Consider the following 27,355-nt stretch of genomic DNA (forward strand, 5'->3'; position numbering starts at 1 on the left):
TTCCCATTCCCATTGCATTCTCAGAAAAATTTTGCCCATACCGGGGAATGTATATTTTTTGGTTCTTCTCCAAAGTGTTCTGTGCCATTTTCAGAATATGTAAACACTGAAATAAAGCAAACATATGACATTTTAGGAATAGGTTAAGGCTCTTCACCTTGTCAGAACCAGCTTAGGTTTGTTAAACTCTTCCTTCCCCCCCCTTACTTTCCATGATCCCCTGTGCTCTCTTCTGAACCTTTTTATACCCCCAACAAAACCAGGTATCCCACTAACCTTGGCTCATGGCTCAAAACAATCTCTTTCCTGAACAATTTACAATCATAATAAATAAGCCATTTTTATCAGATGAATATGCATAGGTACAGCATAGAACCTAAGCCCCCCAGTTGCATTGCTACTTAAAGCCCTGCAGCCTTTTCTTCACACTCAATGCTGTATTTTCATGTTTAGGACCAGCAGGATTTCCATTTAAAAGCAACTGCAAAATCTGATGACCATACATGAGTGATACTGAGGGAAGTTTGTAGCCAACCCTGCTTCTGGACCCTCTGTCCCTGAATGTTTGAGAGGCATTGCCCTCTCTCTCCAGTAGACCCTGCCTGGGGACACTAAATATGCCGCCTCTCCCTCTGATTTCATAGGGTTACTTGATGTGTCTTTAAGTCGAGATGGGTTATATGAGATACAGGCCTGTATGTTTGGAAATTTGCCTCTAAGTTATTAAATCAGAAACTTATGGAATAAGACATGGAGGCAGCATCTAACAGTACCTGATACTAATCAGTTACGCTGTATTCGTAATTGCTTTGTGAGCTGACAGATGCCTGTCTTCACTTATGTCCCTGGAAACACCACAGTGGCTTTATTACATTCATTGAATCCCCCTTCACATTTGAAAAATGACTTGGTGTTTTCTGGATAAAGTCTGAATATTATTTTAATAGCTGGAGTCTTTGAGCAGCTAGTACCATCAGCTTCTCCTCCCACCATTTATACCTGCAGGTGTTTCAAGCAGAAGCTGTATTTTGTAGTCTCTAACAACATTTTGCAAGTCTCAGAAACAGTAATAAGGACCAGGCTTATTGCTTGAGTTTATTTTCTTTTTGTTTTGCTGTGATATTGCTTCATGTATTCAGAGAAAATAAGTGGCTCACTGTGCACTTCACCAGGTCTGGTCACAGAAGGACACTGACCCTGCACACTGTCACCAGCACCAGAAGGGTGAACCTTATGAAAAAAAGAAGAAAAAAAACAAAAAACCAAACCAAACCAAACCAAAAAAAAACCACCCCAAACAAACAAACAAACAAACAAAAACAAAAACAAAAAACAACAACAACAAAAAAACACTTTGCAAAATCTTCTAGCAGAGAAGTATACGGGTAGCTGGCATGTGTATAAAGGGATATAAAGTGCGCACTGGCAGTGTTTAAATCCTACTCAAATTTCTATGCCTTTTTAATTTTTTTTAATCATTATTTTTCTTTTGGTAGAGGAAAAAGAGATAGGAAAGCAAATTGAACAAGTCCTGGTAAATGAGTTGAGTAACCAGGAGCACTTTGGATTTGCAGAAAGTCTTTCATCAGGGTAAGTGGAAGTACTGCAGCACAGCAGCATGTTCAGGGTAATTTCTGCTCAGTGACAGAAAATAAAGCCTGGTTACTAACACGTCTTGTGAGCCGTGGTGCTGACCCAGGTGGTGGGGAGGGGTCATGGACCATATCCTTGTGTATACAGAGAAGTGCCCACCAAACCTGGCTTTGCCAGGAAGAAGTCCCACATTTCCTGAAATCCCTGTTGATAACAGGCTCATACACGCAATTTAAAGTATATTTTGGCCTGTGGAACTTCTGTTACAGATGGCAATTCACAGTAATGATGGAGTGTAACAGGCTTAGAGGAGGCTGAAGGGCTGGAAATTAAGAATGTCATCTTACAGTTTTAAACTAGATAGCTTTGTTGTACAGTTTGTGTGCCAGGGCCTGAAAGACACCATCTTCCCTTGAAGTTACTGTCATATGTCTACAGGACTGATTACATTGCCATGCATGTGCTGAGTCCTTTTTGCTGTTCGCTGTTCTCATTGTTCCCATTAAACAAAGAGACTCAAATGTGCATATTCCTAAAATCTTATTTCCAGAAGTCAGGTTTTTTTTTTTTTTTTTTTTTTTTTTGAAAGAAAAGAAGTGGAATGGACCTGATTCATCAAGGCATTAATGTGGAACCATCTGCTAAAGAGGCAGTGGACAACTGAGGAAAAAGGAGTGGGAATCACCCTGTAGCAATATTCTCAATTTACTTTGTTAAATTTTTAATCTCTGTTTAGCTCATGGTCTCTGGATATTGGAAGGAGGCACTTGAATCTGAAAGGCATACAGCTATGTAATTCATGTCTCCACAAAACAGAAATCCACCTATTTTCATATTTGTTTGCCCTAGCAGCAGAAGACCAAAACAAAACCAACCAACCAACCAACCAAACAAAAACATTTCCATAGTTTGTGCAAATAGTGCAGGCAGTTTATTAAAAATCTACCAAGGGAAAATTTTTGGAGTGACTTATGCATAATTTATACCCTGAGCCTCTGAAGGATGGACTGTAAAAAGCCAGTAGTGATCAAAGGAATTGTTAATGTGCCACGGAAGTTATTTGGAGGTTTGACACATGCTTGGTTTTTAAACTAATCTCTTGGAGTAAGTTCCTTGAATGCCTCTCAGTGCATTAAGAGAAGGCAGATCTCACAGAAAAAAGTATCTTTGGATTTCAGAAATGAAACTCCTGTTCAACAATGAAAAAAAAAAGTTATCTGGAAACTCAGACAGGGCCAAATTAATCTCAGGTGGGCAGGATTACAAAGTGTGAAGCAGTATGAATTCTTTATCTTTAACCAGGTCAGAAAAGCTTACACTTGTGAGATGGAAAAGCTAAATAAATTTTCAGAAGAGAAAAGATAATGTGGATGGGATGTTTACAGAATGAAAGGGAGGAAATGACTGAACACAGTGAAGAGAAGTGATGGCACCATGTGGAAAGTAAAGGAATGAGGAGGTGGTAGCATAAAGGGGGAATAGACAGCTAAAGCTGGCATTTCACCTACGTATATTACCAGCTGCACTTAAGGATCATGGGGGTCTAACAGAAAAAACCTACGCTCACTGTGATTTATTTTTGTAGCGTACATCTCATGTGAGATTCAGCAAAGTAGACTCCTTGTGCTATTAGAAAAGATTCGATAGAAGTGCTTCAAACCTGTTTGTACTTATTGCTTCCCTCACCATGCACCTTACCATTCAAGAAGAGGGTCACGAACACTACCCAGCAGTGTCTGAGATTTCACCCCTAACTCTTAAAAATCCCATCATATCATTGCAGTAAAAACATTACGCTCACTGCAAAGTAGACAAAGGAGTTGGCTACTAATATTACTGGGGCACATACTGTCGTACTGAGAAGCTGCAATTATAATCAGGATTCATTGTGATGGATATTTTATAGACACATGGATATTATATGATTCATTTCCTACCCCAATAAGATTATGTTATATAGAGATATGTAGACAAGTTAGACTTATAGAAAAAGAAAAAAATAAGGTTTATTTTTTTTCCCCTTTACCAATGTGTAACTGAAGCTTTTAAAGTGATTACAGCAATGTTCATGAAGCACAGGAGACAAGGAATGGACCTGAACCTTGTCTCATGTCAGGACACAATAAATTAAGAAAACCAGTGGCTTGGATCTCATCTAACATTCAAAACAAATCCCTTAAATTCTTTCACCAACTACTCGTGCCACCCACTTCCCCCTTCTAAAACCAGAATAGTGCTGAAACATAGATATTCTATAAAAAAAAACATCCAAAACAGGTTGCACACATGTCTGCATAAGGCCAATACACCTGAAGATGCTATCCAGGAGTTGGACTTGATGATTGTTATGGGCCCCTTCTAACTCAGGATATTCTATGATTCTATGATCCTGGCCTGGGAGCACTCACCACTGTTGCTGCGTTTCCTGCTTATGTCAAGGCTGCTGTCGGCTTCCTCAGGAACTTCTGCCAGGTCAGCTGTCTGCAGGGACAGAAAGAGGAAATGAGATGGGAAAAGCCAGAAAAAACAAGTGTCAAGGTGAACTAGGACCACACATGAGCCTTTGGGAAATGCAGCATTTGGGCGCTATCAGAGCAGAGCAAGACAACCTGATGGGTTTGCACAAAACATTTTATCTGGTGGTACACAACAAATACCCTACTCCACAGGAAGTAGTAAAAGCCCAGAAAGAACTCCAAAACAGATTTCCAGCCTAGAGTAAAAAACTTTTTCAGTGAAAAGTGAAGTGAAAGTTAAGGAAAAAATGACTATATGCTAAAAAATGTAGTTGTCTTTATATAATAGAAGGGATTTTGTGGAATTTGTAGATGATGCAGGTTTTCCAAAAAGCTGTCTACAGAAGAAACTGGCTATTAATTGAAACTATTGACTATCAAATTATTAACCTTAAATATTTTTTTTTCAGTAAAATAACTGTAGCATAAGTGTGATTTTAATTCTGTTAACATGTTTTGAAAGAAGGAGCTGGAGAGTGATGGAGCTGGTGAAGTCAGTTTTGAAATATCTGCCTTTTTCTTTTTCTGACTGTATAAAAAGAAACTTTTTATATAGTCATCTGATTGGTATAGTTAGAGACAAATTAAACCAAAATATTGTTGTTAGAATTACTATGATTTCTGATGTGTACAATATTAATGTCAATTGCTATTAGGGACCCATTGTTCTAGGATATAGGGAAATATGGGATGACAAAATCCCAAGCGTTGGCTTCTCCATGTATAGCCTGAGAGGAACCATAAGCTACTCCAAACAACTCTGTTCGAATCTGACCTTACAGAGCTTCAGTTTCTGAACTCTACCCCCATGACTTCTTTTGGGTAAAACATCTTTTATAACTATACTAAAAAACAAACAAACAAAACTTTACACTGAAGAGTGAGACAATGTTCCCAGTATGAAAAACTGCAAGTCCTTATATGCTCCTAAGCTTTATTTATTTCTTGTTAACAGGATTTTAAGTTAAATCCTTCCACGTGTCTTAATTATTCTATGACACTCTAGAATTACACTGTATACACAACTCTATTCAGTGATTTGTAGACCTTTGCCTGAATTTCAGGAAGAAAAGCCAAATGAGAAACATTCATTGCCTTTGTTCAGGGAGCAAAAATCAGAATTGCTTTGCAGCCTTTTATATTATGTTTTCCTTTCATTAATGCTGACAACAAATATTTTTTTTTAGAAAGTACTTTAGCAGTTTAGTATATTTCCTGTAAATTTATTTCCAGTATCAAGAACTTTCCTAGCTACTTCTCAACCCAAGTATACTGATGAATGAAAGAGTTAAGAGTAGATTTATGCCACAGGCATCCTGTGATTATCCTGTTTCCCTTGCTGTTTTTCACAGCCTTATATTTTACTGCTCTGTTAAGCATCGTTTTTAGACTCAACCTTTTGGACCAGGCCTTGCTTGTCTTGCACCTTGCACAAATGGGTCACCCCTGGATAAGAAGGCACTGCAATAGAGATGATAACAAGGAGTCAATGTAGAACATATCTAGGGATTTCTAATCACTGTGTGGGGAAGGGAAAGACTGTTTTTGTTGAAACAGTAAGTACCGGCTACTTTTCAGTTCATTGCTATGGCATGTTCCTCAGTCTTCTTAGACTAGCATCAAAATTGTTAATTAGCTTCATACTTTGTTGGGTACTACTGCATGTGGGATATGCAGTGACTGTCTTTTCAACATATATATCATCTGAAACCTCAGGCATGCCAAAGGACTAACTCAGTTAAGAGTTATATGACAAAGGGTCTAATAGAAATCACAGAGGTACAAAGCTGCTTTTGAGAGGAGCTGATCCCCCAAACACTAACAAGAACTGGAATCACATTTACATCACCTCAAGTGACTTTATAAATGTGGGTTGCAGAAACACATTTTGAAGGAAGCAGTAAGTACTAAATCTGGAACATATGGCTACTTTCTTTTAAAGGAAGTGCAGAATCTGGGCTGAAAATCATAGTGGGTGCATCCACACTGCTTAGTTGTGTTAAAAATACCTTGGCTAATTCAGAACAAGACAGTATCTCTACACTGCACAGGCATGAGCTGCAATCCTGGAAGCTGTAGAGGCAAATCCCAGCTCCTGGCCTTTTAACTAGCCTTGACAGGTGCAGCTATACTGCTGTGACCATGAGCTAGCCCTTTGCTGGCTTGGACACACCTGCAAGGTGCAGAACGTTCCCAGATGTCACCATATCCCTCATGTCCACAGTTTGGTCCCACAGCAGAACCCCAAAGCAGTCCCCAGCTCCCAGGACTGGGGCATGGATGAGCCACAAAGGCCCAGTGATGCTGTGAGCCTCACAGCTGCATTGCTGCTTCTGTTTTCCAAGGAGTAGAGCAGCACAGAGTTGAGGAAGTACTGGAGAAGGAGTTTAGTCCCTATGTGTTGTTAACTGCACAGACAGTTAGCATGCATACTCCAGTGCATTTTTACCTGGGCTCTAAGGGCTCTGCGTCACTCTCTGCTCTGGATACTGGTCAGTGCCTGCTCCTTGGTGACACATAATGGCTGTGAAGCTCTATGGCCCCATCGTTTTGGATAGGATTGGGTCTGCCCCTGGTTTTTATCCTTGACTTAATCCACAGGCTTGCACTGGCAGAATGTATGGTTTCACATGTCTGTTTATTCACGGAATCACAGAACTGTAGGGGTTGGAAGGGACTTCTAAAGATCATCGGGTCCAACCCCCCTGCCAAAGCAGGTTCCTCAGAACAGGCTGCCCAGGTAGGCGTCCAGACAGGCCTTGAATATCTCCACAGAAGGAGACTCCACAACCTCCCTAGGCAGCCTGTTCCAATGCTCCATCATCCTCACCGTGAAGAAGTTCTTTCGCATGTCAGTGCGGAACTTCCTGTGTTCTAACTTGCAGCCATTGCCCTTTGTCCTATCCCCACAAACCACTGAGAAGAGGTTGGCTACATCCTTCTGTCCCCAACCCCTCAGATATTTATATACACTGAGGAGATCCCCTCTCAGTCTTCTCTTCTCCAGGCTGATTCAGTTCTCTGTGTTCTCTATTTTCTGTATGCTGACACGTTTTTTATTCTCTTTCAGCCTCAATACCCTGTAGAAATTCCCACAATAAACCTGTGTTCCTCATTCTACACCCACACCCCACCTAGTTAAGGTCAGCTCTCTAGGGAAAGCTGACACAGCATTCATGATTTCTTTGCATGAGTATTCATATATATTATAGATATCATATATATATCATATATATATTATTCATATATTATATTCATAATTCAATGCTTTATTTATTTATAATGCAATAATTATATTTGTAGAACTTCTGTTTCAAAGTAAATGAAATAATTGAAAGTAAGAACTGTAACCACAATATGACAGGTGGTAGAATCACTTTTTTTTTTTTAAAGAAAAAAAAAAAAGAATGAAAATTACCAAGTTCCTTTTAAGGCACATACAAGAGTATATGAAGGACATATCCCTCAATAACCCCCTTGCAGATTACACTTGGTTCTTGTGTAAATTTGTCTGCTTTCTTTCCCATCTGAGACAATTCCAAGTCTGTTTAGAGGTCACCTATACCATCTGAAATTACAGTTCAGTCATGTGAGTGAGCATATGTTTGAGTCCTAGGAAAACATTTAACCAAACATAAATAGAATTAAGGACAAGTTTAAATTAAACATTAAGTATTCATTCTGAGGGTTGCAGACCAACTCTCATGGTGCCTCCATGCATGCCATCTTTTTTTTTTTTTCCTGAGGTAAGTGCAGGAAAGATTGTCAGATGGCATGGGTCTAATTTTTAGACATGACAATCAGCTTCAGTCTGCAGTGCATTCAGTTGTGATTGGTTTTCGAGGGGTGAGAAGAATCTCTCGGGAAAAGAAAGACATTACAAGACATTACCTTACACAAATGCTTAAGTGGTATTACTGAACTAGGTAAGGATTTAGTACAGTCAGGACTAAGGGAACTCTCTTTTCCCTTGTCCTCCTTTTCCACCCTCTTGCCATAGTCCTGAAGAAAGTGACTTTCATGACAAGGGAGAATGAATGACAAAGATTAACTTTAATGTGAAAGTCTCTTTACTGGGATATAACAAACTGAGAACACCTGCCAGCATTTGGGATTTGGAGAGAGGAGCCCAACCCTGTGATGCCCCCCTTGAGAATACAATGGAGAAGGAAGAAGGTGTACTTCTAAATCTAGGCTCTGATGACTTCAAACCCAACACTGTCATTTGTGTGAAGGGTAAATGTCCACTATCAGCAACAGGCAAGATGTGTTCACTCTGAGATCACAGTTAAATATTCCTGTTCCGCTTTTCCACAGATACGCAAAAATAAAGAATATAATTTCCTTTTCCAATCTGATAGGAGAACATTATTCACTTAATTTGTACTTTATTCTTTTTCTCAAGAGTCATCAAAAAGATACTTAAAACCTGAGTTTATAAAAATAAAGTGTTTTCTTGTCTCATTTCAGGAGCTGGGAATGAGCTTTTATGTATTTATTATTATTATTATTTTTTTTTCAGCTTGAAATGCAAGTTTTGTGAACTCCAGTACCAGCTCCTGTGAATCAATGTGTGTTGCTCCTCTAAAGAGAAAATGGAACAAAGGTGTGGGATACTTACAGAATTCCTGTTGGGAGAGTCAGACCCACTGCCAGAACTGCCCTTCTTAGTTTTCTGAGCCAAGGAAGTCCCAAAGCGGAGAGTTTCGTACACAGGATCAACTTTATTGCCACAGGCTGCAACAGAAGGAGCAAAACACGCATCAGTCCCTGAAACGTATTTCTGGCTGTGTTCCTGCTCCACTTGGAGAAACATCTGCTTGTACCGACATGTTGGGATGTATGTTTAGAAATACAAGTTGAGAGACTATCCAGATAAAAAGCGCTTGAATAACTTAGTGGAACTGTCTTTTGCTAGCAATTTTTTTGCTGCCTTTCTGCTCACATAAAGATCATCCTTCCATCATACAGATTCTTTGAATCCCTGTCATGAGAAAACCATGACAGAGCATCTGGGTGGTGTGCGTGGGCCATCATCTTTATGCCATTAACCCTCATAGTGCTGCTACTGCAATAACATGGATAAGCAAGATGACCTAGATCTTCCTGGAGAGATGTTGATCTCCCCAGTGTGGGACAAACAGGGGTCTGGGGGCAGTCATCAGAAAGTACTCACAGTTAGGAATTTGCTCCAGGTTGCTGAGCACAGTCTAGGGGTAGCCAGAAAGCCCACTACCCCCACGGGTGTGTCTGATCATTTCTCATTCCCATTCTTCCTCTTAGCTAGTCCTAAAATACTCTCCCATGGCAGAGAAATGGGTGTCTTCAATTGGCATGAATGGATCCAGATGAAACCCTTTTATATTTACTGCATTATTAGACCTCAGCCTCCTTTGTTATACAAGGCAGTAAACACTTAGCATACAGTACCTTAGCATTACTGTATAAAAGGAAGAAAATTTTGCCAAAGTACTGAAAAAAATACATGGAATTTTGATTTTTGATGAGAAAAAAGCACACCTCATTTTTTAGTAAAAAAAAGTCATTTTCTCAAAATGTTTCAACTATTTTTGACAAAAATGACAGATGTTTTTTAGAAAGAGATACTTAAATGAAATTAATTTAATTGACTTTTTTTTTTTTTTAATCATTGAAAAAAAACAAAATGCCATTTTAATAAACTCCTATTTTTGGCATTCATCTTTTTATACTGCCAGGCTTGCTTGGTCATAGTACTTGTGGAAAGGCGTATTATCCGGAACCAACTGAGCTTCTCCATTTCAAAATTTTCCTTTTCAATTATTACAGTGAACAAAATATGGTCTTTTAGATACTTGGGAAAAGTGTAGAAACATTCAATAAGGAAAAAAAAGAAAGTAAGAAAGGTGGGTGAGAAAGAACAGGAACCTAGCAAGAGCCAGACCAGTGATGCAAATGCCTCTCACTGTTTTGATGTCTGTCTCTCACCTGGGTCTTCCCAGCTCAGACCTTCACCTCAGTATTCTACTGTCACCTCTCTTCTAAGTTTCTACCTTGAGATCAGGTGGCTATTATTATAAACAAGATTATTGCTAAGAGGTTATGTGTAGGGGGTTTTGAGTGAAATGCGCAATAAACACACCCTCTCCTCTTCCAGCTTTGTATCTTTGAAGTGGTCCTTTCCTGAGATGGCAAAAGGACATCCAGTCACTGAAAGGAGCTGGAAGGCTGCTGAGGGCAAATACCGTGCTGGAAGTCTGCTGCTGCTGTTGCAGAGCACTGCCAAAGGGAGACAGAATGGAAAAGCAATCAAAACCTACCAATAGGCATCACTTCTTTGATGCAGCCAAACTGTTCATGAATGAGTAGTGGTGAGCTGTAGTACCGTCGAAATCCCTTTGGCTGGAGGGAGAGAAAACAAAAACATATGAAGTGCATTGCTACCATGATTGACATAATAGAAATAAACTCAGCTCTTTGTCTAGTGGCATAACAGAGAGGATTTTTCTTCTGTGAAGTGTGGCAAGGATGGAAATTTGCCTCCTGTTGTTGAGTCACTGCGGGGTGCAGAGATCAGGGATTTATTTGATTTTTTTTTTTTCTCCTGGAAAAGAATAATTTCCCGTATTTATGTGGAAGAAGGATGGGCTCATTTCCAGCCTCCTCTTTTCCTTTGTCTTACACATAAGCAGCACTAATTAATTGCAGCAGAAGTGCTGAATCATTAGACGTTCTGGGAAGCTCTGTGTTCACCTCTCCCTTTCTTCTTATGTGAAGTGAATTTGCATTGATTTGCATTTGCTAAACAAGCATCTATCCTTCCCCACCTTGTCTCCAAATATCCATGTTCTCAAGTAAAAAAGTTGTGAAACCCAAGAAATATAGAGCAATTCTGTGTATTTTTTTAAAGCTTGCTGCTGACTGACCACAGCTTCCACTACTTTTTTTTTTTTTGTCTAGCAAGGTCAAAAAATTCCCCAAGTCAATACCAGATGTCCCCTAAATATCTGTTTGTAGAGAAATGCACTATAACAACTCAGGCTATACCACTGAAGAATACCACAGTATTGTCAATGAGGTTGTCCTATATCACTCTAAAGACCATTCTTAGAAGATTAAATATTTTCTCTTAATTTTCTATCTACCATCTCAGGTTGTAAATATCTCAAGTAAAGGCTGAGTACCCAAAATGAAGGTGCTAACACCTAAGTCTTTGGAAATACCTTTCAAGGCACTAGAGATTCACAAAAGGATTTTCAGACCTCTGATTTTTGCAGGCCTTTAGAACCTCTAGCCACACCGAGAAGTGGAAAAGCCTCCCGAGGATATGCATATTTTCTGTATCCTATATTCAATATATATTAAAAAACAAACAAATAAACAAAACAAAACAACAACAACAACAAACAAACAAAAACCAGAAATAGTTCTTTCACTAATGAACTGCAGTATGGATTATGAAGGAATGAGGGGACTGATATATATGGTTTCTTATAAGAATAAATTCCAATTCCCCAGCCTCAGTTTGGCCCCAAACAAACCAAATTCAGACACCACATGAACTCATAAAACTCCCACGACTTCGCTGGACTTCCTTCTGCTATAAATTTTGCCTCTTGTTTTCTGTTTTTGTAAACTAGTGACCACAACAGTTGAGGCTGGGATCAAGCAATGTGTGAAACAATTAGTGTGACTTAATATTTGGCTTGTCCCAGGCCTGCAAGAGGGTAATTCAGCTCTTCACAGATCAACTTCTTGTACCAGAAAGACTCACACTAGGGCTATGGTTATGCTTTAAATGTATCAAGATTTGCTTCAGGAGTACAAACAATGATAGCACTCACTAAATATACTTGGAGAGAAAAGATCTTTCCAGAGAGAGGTGGGTTTTCTGGCCCTTTTGAAGTCAATGCTTGCCTTTTTCCTCATGTAATATATAAGGTTCTTTGTTTTTAGCTTAGATTTGTCGTAAGTGCCTTCAGTTGTCACATGTTTGCAACAGAACTGAAAACATCTGAAACAGGAATATTTGTACCTATTCTCCGTATTCCAAATAGTCATTTTCCCAAGTGTTTTTTCTTTTTTCCCCAGAAGTAACCAAAAGAACCATTTTCCCATAAAAAAGTCACCAAGTTAAGTTAGAATAATCTCAAATACAGTATCCTGCCTTTGCCAGTAATGAGAACCTGCTGCTCAGAAGGTGACCAAGGCACTAAGGTGCTGTGTCCATACGGGGCAGGTCTCCTCTCCTACTGGGAGATTGCTTCAAGCTCTGTACTGCGAAATCTCCTTCAGTTTTTTTTTTTTTTTTTTTTTTAAAAGATGAATTATGATTTTTCTTCAAGCCCTAACAGTGGAAAAAAACAATAAAACATAACTGAAGGTTTTTTCTTTTGTTAAACTCCGCCAAAATATTTGACTAATATGTAGCTTTTCCTGTAGAAATTTCAACTACAGAAAGTACAGTTTAAATCATAGGAATTAATTCTGATATGTAGCTAGGTTTGGATTATGTTGTTATATTTTCAAGTAAATGCTAGCCTGGCTGTCTGACATACAAAGTAAGGTGTCCCCCACACACACTTGCTGCCCTGGGCTGCTCACTTACCAGCTTGCCCATGCAACGCTGTTGTCCAATACTGTCTGCACACTTGTGGTGGATGCTCATCTTACAAGCTTTACAGCGCAGTCCATGTTTAGCGTTTGTCCCTGTGAAATGCAAGGAAATAATTAAATTAGGCAAAATCAATAGTTTCCATGCACTAAACAAATTTCCATGCATTTAATGAATGACCAGAAAGAGCTGATGGGTAGGTCAGCAGTGTAAATACTGATGGCAAACTTTACCTTGCCTATTTTTTTTGTACGCATATATATATGCATTTTCTTTACATCCTCTTCAATTTAGGCATTTCTTCCCTAGGCTCTTTCTCAAGCTAATGCTGCCTTCAGATATATATATAGAATTATGCTCCATTGTGTGATAGTTCTGTTAGTGATGTCTCATCCTTATGAACATCAAGCAAAATTCCTTTACTATTTCATAAGTGTTTGGCATGGGAGCTGTGTATGGCTGAGTGAGCTACCAGAGGACCATCCAGGCTCAGAAGCTGTCCTTGGGAGCCAAGCCATCAGCAGAGGGACAGATTTCACGGGTAAGAGGTAGCTCCAGATGTGCATGAAAGGGGCTGAGACATCTTGCTTAGTGTTACCCTCCCATCCACCTAGGGGCTGCAGCTCTTGCTTCCCCAGGCCAGTGCTCAGGGACATGCAGAAATTGCTCCCTGCCCCTTGCATAGCCCTGAGCTGGGCAGCAAGGATGTTATGGACCTTTCCTTGGTGTCCCTCAATGACAGTGAAAAAATCTAGTCCCACAGTTTGGGGAGCTCCAGCAGAAATTTTGCTGTACAGAAGCAGACTTCTCCTTGTTGGGCAATAGTTATTCTGCATTATCTTCAATGTGGACCTACTCTTAAATATCAGAGCTGAATCTGTGCTTCCAGGTAGGAGCAGTCACTCTTATTCATACACCTGTAAGACTTTCTGAACTATGCAGTATCAGTTAGGCTGCAGCAACTATTTTCCTCCTGCCATGGGACTGTATAAGTAGGATGAATAAACAGTATGTCAGTTCATTATCCTCTACAGTGAGAGTGAACTATGTAGTAAAACAAACAAACAAACAAACAAACAAACAAACAAAAACAACAATCAAACAGAAGCAAACCAAAAAAATCTCTTGACATTTTAACAAGCCCTCCTTAGTCAGCTATGATAGGAATATTAGTCAGAGGAGTCAGAAGATCCCACATCTGAAAGTACTCATGTAGCTCTTGGTTATTTGAGTAGTTAGCACCATGTACACACTGCTGACTTCACTCAGTTAAATGCTACTTCTGAAAGAAGCATTTCAGGGAAAGATGCATCAAACTAGTGTCAAAAAAATGAGCCTTGATAGGACCGCTTTCAGGGGAGGATGTCCCTGAAGTAGACACTTCCATAACAGGCATAGGCAGGCTGGAGGAGCTGGGGTGGCTGAGCAAGGTCCAGGTGTTTCATTTGTGTGCTGTTTGTAGGACAGGGAACCGGCATCTTCACTGCCTTGCTGCCAAGGCTGTTGGAGAGACAATGAGTGAATGGAACTGAGCATTTTGGGGTGCACTCTGGGGGCCCCCCATGTGCTGCCTACCCATCCCTTCTCAGCTGAGCAGGGAGACTCACTGCTCAGGTACCTGCAGATTCCTAGCCTCACTCGTAGGGCCTTTTTTTCTAGTAAACACAAAATTCACTGGAATATATCCCTGCTTTTTTGTTTGTTTGTGTTTGTTTGTTTTCCTGTGTGGTTGCACCTGTGTGCTGTGAGGATTCTTTTCCATCCCTTCTGATGGTCAGTGACCAACACAGACAGCTGTGAGAAACTGGGACTTCCTCCACATTGCTTTACTAGATCTAATGAATGGAACAAGAAAGGAAAATTACATCTTATTTCGCCTACAAAACAGGTATTTAGCATTAGTGTTTACACTGAGTCTAGCTCTCTTCTCAGGCTTGTCTGTAACGGTGTAACTCTTACCTGCTTTACCAAGTCACTCCTGAGATGTCTTCAGCTAAAAGGGCAGACAGTGCCACAGTCCTTTCTGCTGGCTGTGTTATGCTATTCCAGCCATTTTAATGCTAGTGTTACATGGTATAACTGTGTGACCACAGAAGATACACATTTGTTGATGTAACTGAGCATCCAAATGATGTACAAAAATAATGCAAAGTAGACATGCTACTTTCAAAATCAAACAACTTATTCAGAAGAGAAATCTGTGGGCATGTAGAAATGAGCCATGATCAGTGTAATGCAGTAAGTTACAAAAGACTAACACTTTACATTTCTATTACTGAATACCATTTGTTACATATGGATAGGTAAATAGTTGCTTCGAAGAGAGGAAAAGTATTTCATACATTTGAGTCTACAATAATTTCATTTTTGTTTAATAAAAATGAAATTGCCTTCAACTACCAAAAGCTTCAATCATCAATTCATTGTTACTTTTAACTATTTGGTTTACTTTGGGACTAGGCAGCTTGGAAGCAGTTTGCATGTATCTCCCAGCCCCCCTCTGAGGGCTTAAAGAGGAAGAGTTTATTCTGTGTTTACACTTACCCATCATACCTCAAGCTCTGAAAAAGGCATTTCTACAGGGAATATTTTAATTTTCCCCCAGGATAAATCTTTCTTCTCCAGTTTCTTTTCTCCATCACACTAACTCAAACCTCCTCAGAGGATCATGGCTCAGCTATTTCAAAACTGCATGCCAGAAGTTAGACAAATACATACTGGCAGTGCATCTGCCCCCCAAACTCTTGAGATTCAGCACTGAGGTACAGTGCTCACACTGTGAAGAACTGGTCCACACGTGGTACAGGTGTAAATAAGATCCGGGATTGACCAATGGGGTCAGTTTTTTGGGCTAACATGTAAGCAAGCTTGTTGACTTTGCAGGGCTTTGTTTGGCTTTGCTGGTTTTGGAAGGCATCCCTGTAGTTTGAAATTGGGAAAAAGTAGGCCGAACATGGGTGTTGCGAGCAATTTACATAAAGCTGACTGAACTTGTTGACAGTCACACCAGTATGAAACAGGTATTTCATGATGCCTACAGAAGTAGCATAGGATATAGCAATGTCTAGAAACATTATTTGAAAATAGATTACCCCAGAGAGCATGAGAAAGCAAGGAATTTGGACTGAGCATACGTTAAACAGTATAAAATACATGGTATTAATCATTAAAAGAAAAAAAAATATAATAATGATGGTAATAATAATAACATACTGGGGCAGACTATTTGAGGAAACTTGGGTAGTTTCACTTCTCTCTCATAGGACACCAGGATGTGTTTGAAGTTAAAAGTCTCTCTGTGGTGGGCTTATTCCCACTGGGTTAGTCTTTCCACAAAGTGAAATGTGGGGAAGGGAGAAAATGAGGAAAGAGTTCACATTTGAGATGGCCAAAGCAGTTTCTGGAAGGGGCACTATTGTTGTAGAACCCGTGAAGTTTGGGACACTACAAATGCTCTTCTCAGGGATTTCTGCTGGGCATATTGTTCTGGCAAACAGCAAGCCTGGTCATTGCTCTTTGTTTCCTGCCTCCCTAAATATCTGGCAGCATGATTGCAGCCTACGATTTATTCCCAATAGCAGATATTCCTCGATGCCAACCTTGATGCACAGCTGGAAGCTACTGGTATAACGTACTCACTGAAATGCCTTTACCCATCCCAAACATGCCAGTCATTTCCATTTGTGGTGGACCAGAAACAGAGGGACTAAAGGATTTGCAATTAAGCTGAACTTGTGTACCCTAACTACCATTTGCTTCAGTTTTCTCTCAAAGGAGGAGACGAACAACTTTGATGGACTCTTTATCATTGTTTTAAAAAAGTAATGATCCCTATTCCCTTCTCCGAAGAACCTTATTGTGGTTGCTTAAATTCTTAAATACTGAGGATATCAGAACAAAGGTCCTGCTCAGTCCCTCTTTGTTTGCAGTCTTGAGATTATTTTTGTTCAATTCATTTATACTTCATTCAGTGAACAGAGTGGACAGTGTTTGATGAATGGGTACCTTTATTTAACACTTCTTTCTCATAGGACACCAGGGTGTGCTTGAAGTTAAAAGCCTCTCTATGATGGGCTTATTCCCACTGAGTTAGTCTTTCTACTTCTTCATCAGTCAGTATGTGTTCTTTTACATCATCTGCGTATTTCCAAATAGTAGATGATTAATAGCATCACTTTCCTGTGGTCCCCCTGTCTTTGCCTCTTTATGCCTTGCAATATGAACATATTTGCCAAAACCAGGATGCCATGGTGTTGTGGTTCTGCTCGAGTGGTCAGCCGAGCTCCACCACAGCCGCTCTCTCACTCCCCTCCTCAAAGAGGAACGGGGAGAAAATAAGATGAAAAAGGCTCAAAGTTTGAGATAAGGACAAGCAGATCACACAGTAATTATTGTAACGGGCAAAACAGATTCGGCATAGGGAGATAGTAAGGTTTATTGCTAATTACTAACAAGCTAGAGAAGTGAGAAACAAAGGAAAGAAACCAAAAGCACCTTCCCCCCACATCCACCCTCTTCCACCTCCTTCCCCTGAGCGGCGCAGGGGCAGGGGAACGGGGGAATGGGGGTTATGGTCAGTCTACAGCACTTCTTCTCTGCCGCTCCTTCTCAATCACTCTCATTCCCTGTGCTGTGGGGTCCCACCCACGGGATACAGTCCTTGATGAACTGATCCGGTGTGGGCTTCCCACAGGCAGCAGCTCTTCCAGAACTGCTCCAGATATGGGTCCGTACCACAGGGGCCATCCCTCAGGAGCAAACCGCTCCAACCTGGGTCCCCCACGGGCAGCAGCTCCTGCCAGGTCACCTGCTCCTGTGTGGTCTCCTCTCCACGCGCTACAGGTCCGGCCCGGAATCTGCTCCGGCAGGGGTCTTCCACAGGCATCAGCCTCTGTCGGTGCAGGGCCACCTGCTCCACCGTGGTCTCCTCCATGGGCTGCAGTGTGGAACCCTGCTCCACCGTGGTACTCCATGGGCTGCAGGGGGACATCCTGCTTCACCATGGTCGTCACCACAGGCTGCAGGGGACTTCTGCTCCAGCCCCTGGAGCACCTCTCCCCCTCCTTCTTCACTGACCTTGGTGCCTGCAAGGCTGTTCCTCACTCCTCTCACTCTCCCAGCTGCTGTGTGGCGCAGTGTTTTTTTTTCCCTGCCTTAAATATGCTCTCACAGAGGCGCAAAACAACATCGCTTATTGGCTTGGCTCTGGTCAGCAGTGGGGCCCTTACCAAACATGGGGCAGCTTCTAGATCCTTCTCACAGAAACCACCCCTATGGTCCCCTGCTACCAAAACCTTGCCACGTAAATCCACAGCACATGGCTCCTATCTGAGGGACTAATAGGTAAAAGGGGAAAAGGTGTCTCTGATAAGGCAGTACTTGGCCCAGATACTGGTGTTTAAATCATGAAAATTGCAAGCTGTTAGAACTGTGGTTTAGAATGGAAAGTACTATACATGTTTAGCTGACTTGTAGCACACATAAACATACCTGTCAATGTAGTCACAAACTTCATATAGGAAGACAACACTCTGGTGTCCTGGTGTCCTGTTTATTAACACATCTATTCATTTTATCATAGTCAGTAAAGTCTGGTATAGTTTTGCAAATGAAAAAGCCAAAACTGCCAAAAGAAACAGTGTTTCACTGGAAGCAAATGAGGAAAATTCCTTTCAGGATACTTGAGTAGCTCTTAAACTTACAAATGAGGTTCTGTCACAGTTGTTTTCTTCAGATACCAATTAATGCATCCAGACACCTAACACTAGAAGGACATATTGTTTTGAGAAGCAGGTCATATTTAATAGCACCTTGCTAGAAATACTCCACAACTGGGTCAGCTCCCATCTGAATATCTAAACCAGTGGCTAGGTTTTTTGGAACAGCCATGGAAAATTCAATCTTAAACTGTTCTGATAATGTGACCCTAAATACTACCAAAAGGACATCACTTCCATAAATCTAAGCCTTTTATGGAGGAAGTCCTAATGGGATCAGAACACCTCAATTCAGGTGAATGGAAACATTTGAAGGCAGAGAGAGATAAAGGAGATGGAAAGGGCAGAATTCGATTCCAAGGCTTTATGCCTGTTTCTCCAATTAAAGTAATTTAGTAACCACTCTTCATTTCAGGAAAGTGACATTTATCCTAGGGAATGCAAATGAGAATTGCGTTTGTCACAGGCTTGCAAATAGAACCTTTATCATCCTCTTGGCCAGAACAGCTACGGCTGCAGCACTGCTGGATGATGCTTTTTGCCTGTTGTTTCTAGACTCAACATAAGATTAATAGCTAGTAAGGGAGAATGAGCTCTACAGCCTGAAGAAATCTGAAAGAAAATTTCGAATCTTAGTAACAACATGACATCATGCTGAGTATATAAAGACAACTATATTAGGTACTTATGCTAAAGTAGGGAAAAAAAAAAAAAAAAAGAAGAAGAAAGGGTAAAAAGATTCAGGTCTATATGAGTAAGAGATAGAGAGAACTAAGAAGGGCAAAGACACAGGCTGGCACCTCCAGCTAGACCAGTTGTGACCCAACCACTATTTTTTGTTGTTCCAGCTGAGATGAATGTGCCAATCAGAAATTGTTTTGATTTAAAGCTTTCATAAATAAATACATTTAAAATTAATTATTTTCCACAGAACTTCAACTTCTGCTGTGGGAGGCTGATAAAAATAATGATTGCCTTGCCCCCTTTCTCCCTGAGCGCATTTGGAATTGTCACTGGAAACCTGTCTCTGTGCCAGAAATCATGGGAAATGGAGAATTTAAAGCAAGCTGGGCTAGTACTGTAGCAGTGAGGAGTCTAGGATGTCACCTTGGATGGAGAAAGAGAAGTCCCTGAAATGGCATTTGTGACTCCATTTCCATTTCTTAGTCTTTGCGCAATGTCCTTCCCCCTGCTCTCTTCTTCATTTTTTTAATTGTTTTTGTGTAAAAGCTCTGACACTGAAAGGATGGAGACTATTTTTAAAAATTCCTCTATGGCTACTTCCTTTCCCCATAGCTGGCTGCCACTGGAGACAAACACTCACTCTCCTCCTTTGTCCTCACTCTGCCTCAGAACACAAGAGCTGCAGATAAAACAGAGAATGACATTTTCTGTGCAGGATACCTGCCCCTTTTAATTTAAAAATCTTGATTCCCCAAAATCATTATGTTAACAAGGATAAGCTAGGCATCATTTTGCTCATCCTTCCTTGGTCTTCATCACTTTGCCTTGGCTGACCTCAGGAATTGCCCCTTTACCTGCCCTAGACAACACCCTCTTGCTTCATCTTCTTAAATGACACAGTGATTCCATCACTTGCCCCAGCTGACACACAGAATCCCAGCTGGCCTACAGATTGGAGTCCAAACCCATGCTACCTATACATCCTAAATGACCAGCCACTGAATGTCAATCCTGTGTGATAGTGTTGGATGGTGTGTTGCCAGGTGTATTAACTGATACACAGATACTCCTCTTGCATAAAATTACCAGTAGTATTAGCAATTTACCCATTGCGCTTTCTACTGCTAAATACAGGACCAAATGGATTATTCAAAAAAAGCACTAAGGAGAGGGGAAATGTTCCTAGACTGTTCACAGATAAATGGATTACAGCAGCCCTTGGCATTTCCATTTTGTCAATTCAAAAGGAAATATCTTTCTTTTTGAGGAGAAAAAAAAAATCACACTTTACAGGTAGCCTTCCCTTTTGACTTGCCTAGTTGGTCTACACTCATTTGAACACTGGCAAAAACACTCCATGCATGAATACCATATGGGTAGGATGAAGAGATCAAAGCATATAAAGAAAAGCAGGCAAAAATCTTATTTAGGCAAGTTTTCATGAGTAAAAGCAGCATGGAATTGACTTCAAAAGTTTTACCTTCTGGTTGGTATTTTTTCTATAGTTAAATCTGTCAGTTCAAAACATGCTGAGTTACAGGTAGGTTAATCCTGTAGTTCTTCTGGAAGGGGAATACTATACAGAGAGGTCCAACACCAGGTATGATCTAGAAGAGGAACCCTTCTATTTGCACCCAAGTTGCCAGGTCTGGACCTGACAGCTCAACTGGTTGGAGTGAGCATCCCGTTTTCCTGAGTTCATCTTGTGCCAGTCTAAACTGAATTGGGTGCTGGGACAAGCTGTGACTTGTATGTTTGTATTTTGTAGAGCAGAACTTGATTTCCAGCCGCAGTACCTGTCCTGTTCAATTAATAATTTTTAGATTATGTGTCCCTAAGAAGTCTGGGTCTATTTGAGTGTCTACCCCATTCAGTTTCCCTGTAACAATACACAATTTAAATAGCACAAATATTTAAATAGCACAAATAGTTGCCTTGTATGTAGGCAGGCTACAAAACGGTACATAAAATTAGAACCGACTTCTTAGTGACAGTTTTGTTTAGAAACAGTGTGCTGAGAAAAAAAAGAGGCAGTAGTAGACAAGTTTTCCTTCAAGCGCTGTTACAGAAAAGAAAAATATCCATGCTAAAATAAAGTTCTTTCTAAATTCATGGTTTCAAATCATACATAACAGCAAGAGGAAATGCCTTTATTTCTCTGGCAAATCAACTTCATAACTTCTTTACTTCCAATGCTGACAGCCTTTTTATACTGTGGTACAGGACCAATGAGATTTACTTAAAAGACAAATAGCCTTTTCCTGTCTCCTAGTCCAAAAGAGATTCTCATTTTTGATGTTTAATGATCAGAAGAGGATGAAATTCACTGCCCTGTACTGAAAAAATTGGCTGCAAGGGTTTCTTTTGGCAATACTTTTTTCATATATTCAGCAGCTTTGCTATAAATGTCTGCCCCTGAAAGGAAATATCCACCTCCATATTTCTTAAAATATTGTCTTATGTTTTTGATCATCTAAATGTTAGTTAAGGTGCAGGAACACCATAACAAATTAACTAACAGCTAACTGTATTATCAAAAGAAAAAATCCTGTCCTCTAAAACCCGAACTTAATCAATGTCTCTAATGTTCTTTGCTCTAAATAAACTGACTCTGATATCTCAATAACAATTATTGTAGACATGCAATAGCACTCCAAGACTTCTTTGTAGATCTTTGCACTGGGTTGTTTTGCTGAGAAGGAAAATAGCTCAAAGGTGATAGGAATGGACTTCTCTATGAAGGTTGATATTGAACTACACCAGAGATTGTAGAGCGCTGAGAAGGACAAGGTGATACAGAGAAAATAAACCTGGTATGGTGGCCCAAAGAAAGACTAGGTGGCTGATTGGTGGCTGATCTTGGTCTTTGTAATATTGGCAAATACAGCGTGGACAGTAACTCTCATTGAGATGAAAATGATTAAAGTCAGATTTCAAAAAAGGTCCCCATGTTGGCAAGCTCAATTCATTTGTACCTCTGTTCTTATGCTAAAGTGAAGAGATGTCCAGTTGCAACTTTTTTTCCTTCTGTTTTGAGATTCTTTGAAAAAGCACATGAATATTTTAAAGCCACTTATATGAGAGAGGGAGTTAGGAGAATACAATAACTCGCTAACCTTTTAGAAAAGAATTTACTACCTTTTAGAAAAGGGGAAACAGAGAGGGATTTAGAGGAATCTTATCAAGTAGAGATAGAGTGCTGACAGCATGAAACGAGGATGGTGCAAATTAATTAAAGCAAGAAGCCTTGGGCCCCTTTACCAAGGTCAGTCTCTTGATAAGAGTGTGAACCTATCTTAAGAAACTGGTAGAAACAGGTCCCGTGGATGGACAAGAGCCAAGGAGAAACTGAGTCTGCGCAAAGACAAGAGGTCAACTAGTGGTGATGAGGAAGAGTCATCAATCTTCATCCCCATGACCCCTGATGACCACCACCAGAATACACTGTGCAAGCGCAGATGGGAGGAGTTTATGGAAATGACTCCTTGGAATTAATTTTAATACAAAGCGGGGACAGGTTATGAATATATACAGGCATATTGTGAAACTTCATGCATATGTAACTCTTTACTGTATAAAACCAAGGCAAGTTGCCATGTCAGGTGCACACGACTTTGGTGGGACTACCCCCCACACTGCCCAGCGCTGAATAAACGTACCTACTTTACAATCTTACTGATTGTGGAGTCTGTTTTCTGCCAGTCATATATATGCTGAAATCTTGATTTTTTTTTGAAGGGGTTATACCATTATCGAGCAGTTGAAAACAAGGAAAATATTATGTGAACAAAGACTATGCTGCAAAATGAAGAATGTGTCTCTAGGCTTGCTGAAAATGTGGGAAAAGAGTTATAAAATAAAAGAACAGCCTGCCCTTAGCAAAGAGATTTAATATTCTCTCTGCTCTGTTAATGGATTTTTAACATTTCTTGTTGGTTACAGATATCCATCATTAATGGGCTTGAAATGAGAGGCTGCTATGTGCTAGAAGATTAGGGCAATCTGACTATAAAAGGTTTAGTTAAAAAAAAACACAAAACTGATATGTAAACAGCCAGCTCCTCTCTGGCCTTCTGCTCTTTCAGACTTACTGAGGGTTTTGACTCTTCAGTGGTGCAGCATGAATACTCCCTCATCAGCGCAACCTCATTGTTCCTGTTCTTTGTTAGTGCAGACAGACTAGCAGGCCTGCAACAAAGGGCCTCACATGACATGTGGCTTACCATGGCCATGATTCTCCTCCCTCCCCCTCTTTTACCCATTTCACAGTAACTGGCAGCAAAGCTGGAAGGTGGATTGACAGAGGATAACTACACTCATCTCTGCCTAACACCTATTGCATGGTCAGGATGTGGCCACAAACAGGCTTCTTCTCCAAAGCCATTTCTGCCCTTGGATGCACACATAGCTGGGTAAGACTTCATCAGAAGCTGCAGGTGTAGGTGACAGCAGGATGTGGTGAGATCAGAGATGACTCAGGGCACTGCTGTAGGTAACTGGGCAGGTATAACTGATCCCAGCAAAATGGTTATACCAGTTTTCAGGGAATCATTTTTACTATTAATCACGGCATGCTGCTTCTTTACAGAGTTTAACAACCATATTGTATAATGAGGTGTTTCAGTTCCTTTTCCACAGCAATTATGAAAGCAAAAAAATGAAATGCTAGATGTGGAAAAACATTCAAATGAAACTTTTCAACCCACATGCAAGTGTTCAGAAAAAATCTTTTTCAAAACAAACTTAAACTGACAAATTTCAAGAAAAGGTTACTGATTTCAGCAAAATGACAGAAGTCAGGCATAAAACCACTTTTGACTATTTCTGTCATCTGCTCAGAGTGGCAATCTCAGCCTTCACTGTTACAACCTGAGACCAGATTTAAACCCTGACTCATTACAAGCTTACAAGTGCACCTCTATATGGCATCAATTATTGTTTAAAAGAAAAATAAAACTTCTTTCAAATGATTACATTCAAGTTTTTGCAGCTCAGCAACGCAAAGTAGTGTTACTTGCCTTGGGGTCAGTCTGGGAAGCAAAAAAACAAAAAGGACAGTTAGCTGAAATTTTACTTGATTCCTACAAATTAAACCAAAATTACCAAACTGCTTTCTAAGATTTTACCTATTCCCAGGAACAGCTTCAATGCATCACTGAACATCTCCAGGGTTAATAAAGATTTGCATTATCTCAACTCACCCTAGATTTAAGTAGGAATAAGCCAAACCAATTTAGGTCATAACTTTTCTCATCTGCATGCACAGCTTGCACCAGCATGATAATGTCACTTGTTGTCCAAAAGCCTGATTTAAAGTATTGACCACATAATTATATTACCGCCATCAGAGAGAAGGAAAACTATAGGCATAAACAGTCTAGGTAGCTACAACTGTCTGGCCTGTACTCTGATATAACCTTAAAAAAAATAAATATCCAGTAAATTCCATCAAACAACTTTGCTTTTAGCAAAATGATTTTCTATGCAAGAGGAGCTGTTTGTTGGTGGGATGCCTCTGAAGCCATATATTTTTTTTTTTTTTTTTTTTTTTTTTGGCGGGGGAGGGGGGAGTATTGGGAGGAGATTGCACTGGCACAGATGGATTTTACTAACAGGCAGCTGGGTCAATACATGTATTCAGATTTAGGAGATGGAGCTGTCATAAGCAAATATAGCTAAAATTGTGAACACTAACTGGCAGGAGATAACTGTGTATACACATGTTTGAATGTCCACAACTGAATTCCTGAACTCTAAAGAAGGAGCCTGCTCCTTGCAAGTGGTATGGCTGCTTGGAAATTTTGATAACACTTGGACTAAACAGATGTGGCACATTTCAAATCCTCCAGCTAATAAAAAGACATGAGGCAGACCCCTCAATTAAGAGGCTAATCATGTTCTGTTCTTCTTTCTGTACATAGTCTACTTAGACTGGAGAAACTGTAGGCTTGGTTTCCAGAAGAGCTGGTGCTAGAAGATAGATTTCTGAAAAGAAATGGTCTCAGAGAGAACAAGGTGAAGGCTCTGGTCAGAGAGAAGATCCTGAAAGTAGGGAAATGTCTTCGAGATGAGGCAGACGTGGAGATCAATGTTGGGGAAGGTCCATGGACCTTGGCCAGGGGTGGTCAAGTGTAAGCAGCATCACTGCAGGAATGAACATAGTTCTTCAGTATAACCCACTATCCTCTCTATGTTGGCATTTATGCTGCCTTGCCTATAAGAGGTACAGAGGGCCAGCATGATTTCTGATTCTTTCATTAAGCAACAGGCTCAATTTTACAGATGAGGCATTTTGAAAGAGCATCTGTGAGAAATGCACTCACATTCCATCAAAGTGCTGAATTTTCTGTTGCTCTTCAGAAAAATCTGTTTCAGCTAACAAAGAGTTTGTTGCCCTTAGAGAACACCATTAAGCAATACACTCTGCTGAGCATTTCATCAGCTTGTTATGGAAAAAACTGCTTGTCAGAGGTTGTTGCTCATCTGCTGCTCTTCAAGAGAAACCATCCTGTGTCTTCCCTTCTGGTGATATTTAAGATTTGTTGTACTCAGAGATTGTTTGTCCTATCCTTAGATTATTAATGGAAAATGGATTTGTATGCTCTGCTGAGTTGAGGGACTAGGTTTAGAAAAACAGATCTTTGGTGTAACTTCTCCATGTTTATTAGCTATAACAAACATTACAAGACAGACAACATCTTAACATACAGCTGTAAATAGATGTGCAGATGAACCCCTGATGATGCTAATATGTTGTGCCTGCATTTAGAGAGGTAGACAAGGTGTCACTTTATGACACTACTTTGTCCCCAGGTTTAAGAAAAAGACCTGGGGCAGTACAGAGTCTTCCTGGAAAGTTTCATATGCCACAGGGATTGTAAAGCCTGCTACACTTCTGAGAGTTGCAGCTTGAAAAGCAAGCTATATTAGCATTGCAAATACTCATTCCCTCATCAGTACACAACCCCCATTAACGTGTAATGCTACACCAATGAAACCAATCAGGGAAATACTGACTATGGCTTTGTAGTTCACAATGACTCAGAGATCATGCCAGCCATAACCCATTTCCACTCTTGGCTGGGAAAGTGGAATTGTTTTCAAGGGAGGAAGACACATGCTTCCATCCCTTTTATTAAGAACAAATATTCCAAGATTTTCAAAATCATTACTTGCATGTTTTAAAGGAAACTATAATGTAACCACAGTTTCCAAGTGCAGAACATGTCTTCAGAACTTCAGAAGAAAAAGAGGGGATCCGTGTGCATGCAGAACCCTTCATCACATAATATAAACTTATGTCAAAGAGGAAAAGTTACAGATTCTATATAACCTGGAAAATTAAACTTTATGCAATTTAGAGTAGATAACTACTTAACTTGCATTTACTTGCATTCATATTACAAAAGCAGAAAGCGTCTGGGAGAAGTGATAAGTCTCAGCAATCAATGCTTCATACGAACCACAAGAATCACTGTTCTCTGAGACATCCTTCTATATTAAGGACAGCAACAAGCAATGGTGCGCAGGCATTTTATTCTACATGATGGCAATGCCCTACTTGAAAAAACATTTCTGACAATTGCCTCATTTTATATATTTTTGCAACTTCTAGTAAGCTGGAGCTCTTAATAATTTCCCTTCTAGATGATGCTTTTGTCAGCTATATGACAATGTGCTATCCACGTAATAGTGATACTCTGGTCGACAAAGCCTATGTAGAAAACATGTTTTTACTAGAAGGTTTGTTTCAAAGAAAATGTATCTAATTTGCTTATCTGAAAACACCTGATGTCTCACATGAGCTCAGAAAAAGTACATAGAAGGACATTAAAAAAAAAAAAATATTCTTCTTCATTCCCGGGTCTTTAAAAAAATCTAAGTTTACCATTACGTTCCTCTCTAGGGCTGATCTCAGGAGCATTGGCCAGCACAGAGCAGTCACAGGGACCTAAGATAAACATTACTTCAGCTACATCGGTGTCTTTCAATGTAGTTTTGGGTCATAATCATCTAGGCTAATATAACTTTGAAATACTGATTGTAGACGTACTGGAAATGTTTTTGTTTTCCATCGAGTTAGGCAGCAAATGTTGGTCAACATCTTTAATGTCTCTTTTCACTAAGCATTGACTGCAATTTCATATTAATAGCAATTTTACAAAAATTACAGTGAGCTTGAAAATTATCTAGGAACAAATGTGAAACATGCTTGATGCTGTTCAAGGACAAATTTGAATTTAAAATATATT

The 27,355-nt window shown here is 40.0% G+C and overlaps 1 protein-coding gene across 1 annotated transcript in view; it reads right to left on the minus strand.

Moving 5' to 3' along the window:
• Positions 1–27,355, minus strand: part of STAC (SH3 and cysteine rich domain) — an 84,158-nt gene that overhangs the window by 17,741 nt on the left and 39,062 nt on the right. The window contains 5 exon segments of the mRNA XM_032181420.1: positions 42–106; positions 4,002–4,074; positions 8,731–8,846; positions 10,409–10,490; positions 12,697–12,797. Of these exon segments, the coding sequence (XP_032037311.1) occupies positions 42–106; positions 4,002–4,074; positions 8,731–8,846; positions 10,409–10,490; positions 12,697–12,797 (437 nt within the window).

Source organism: Aythya fuligula, chromosome 2 (assembly GCF_009819795.1).
Source record: "Aythya fuligula isolate bAytFul2 chromosome 2, bAytFul2.pri, whole genome shotgun sequence".
Lineage (NCBI taxonomy): Eukaryota > Metazoa > Chordata > Aves > Anseriformes > Anatidae > Aythya > Aythya fuligula.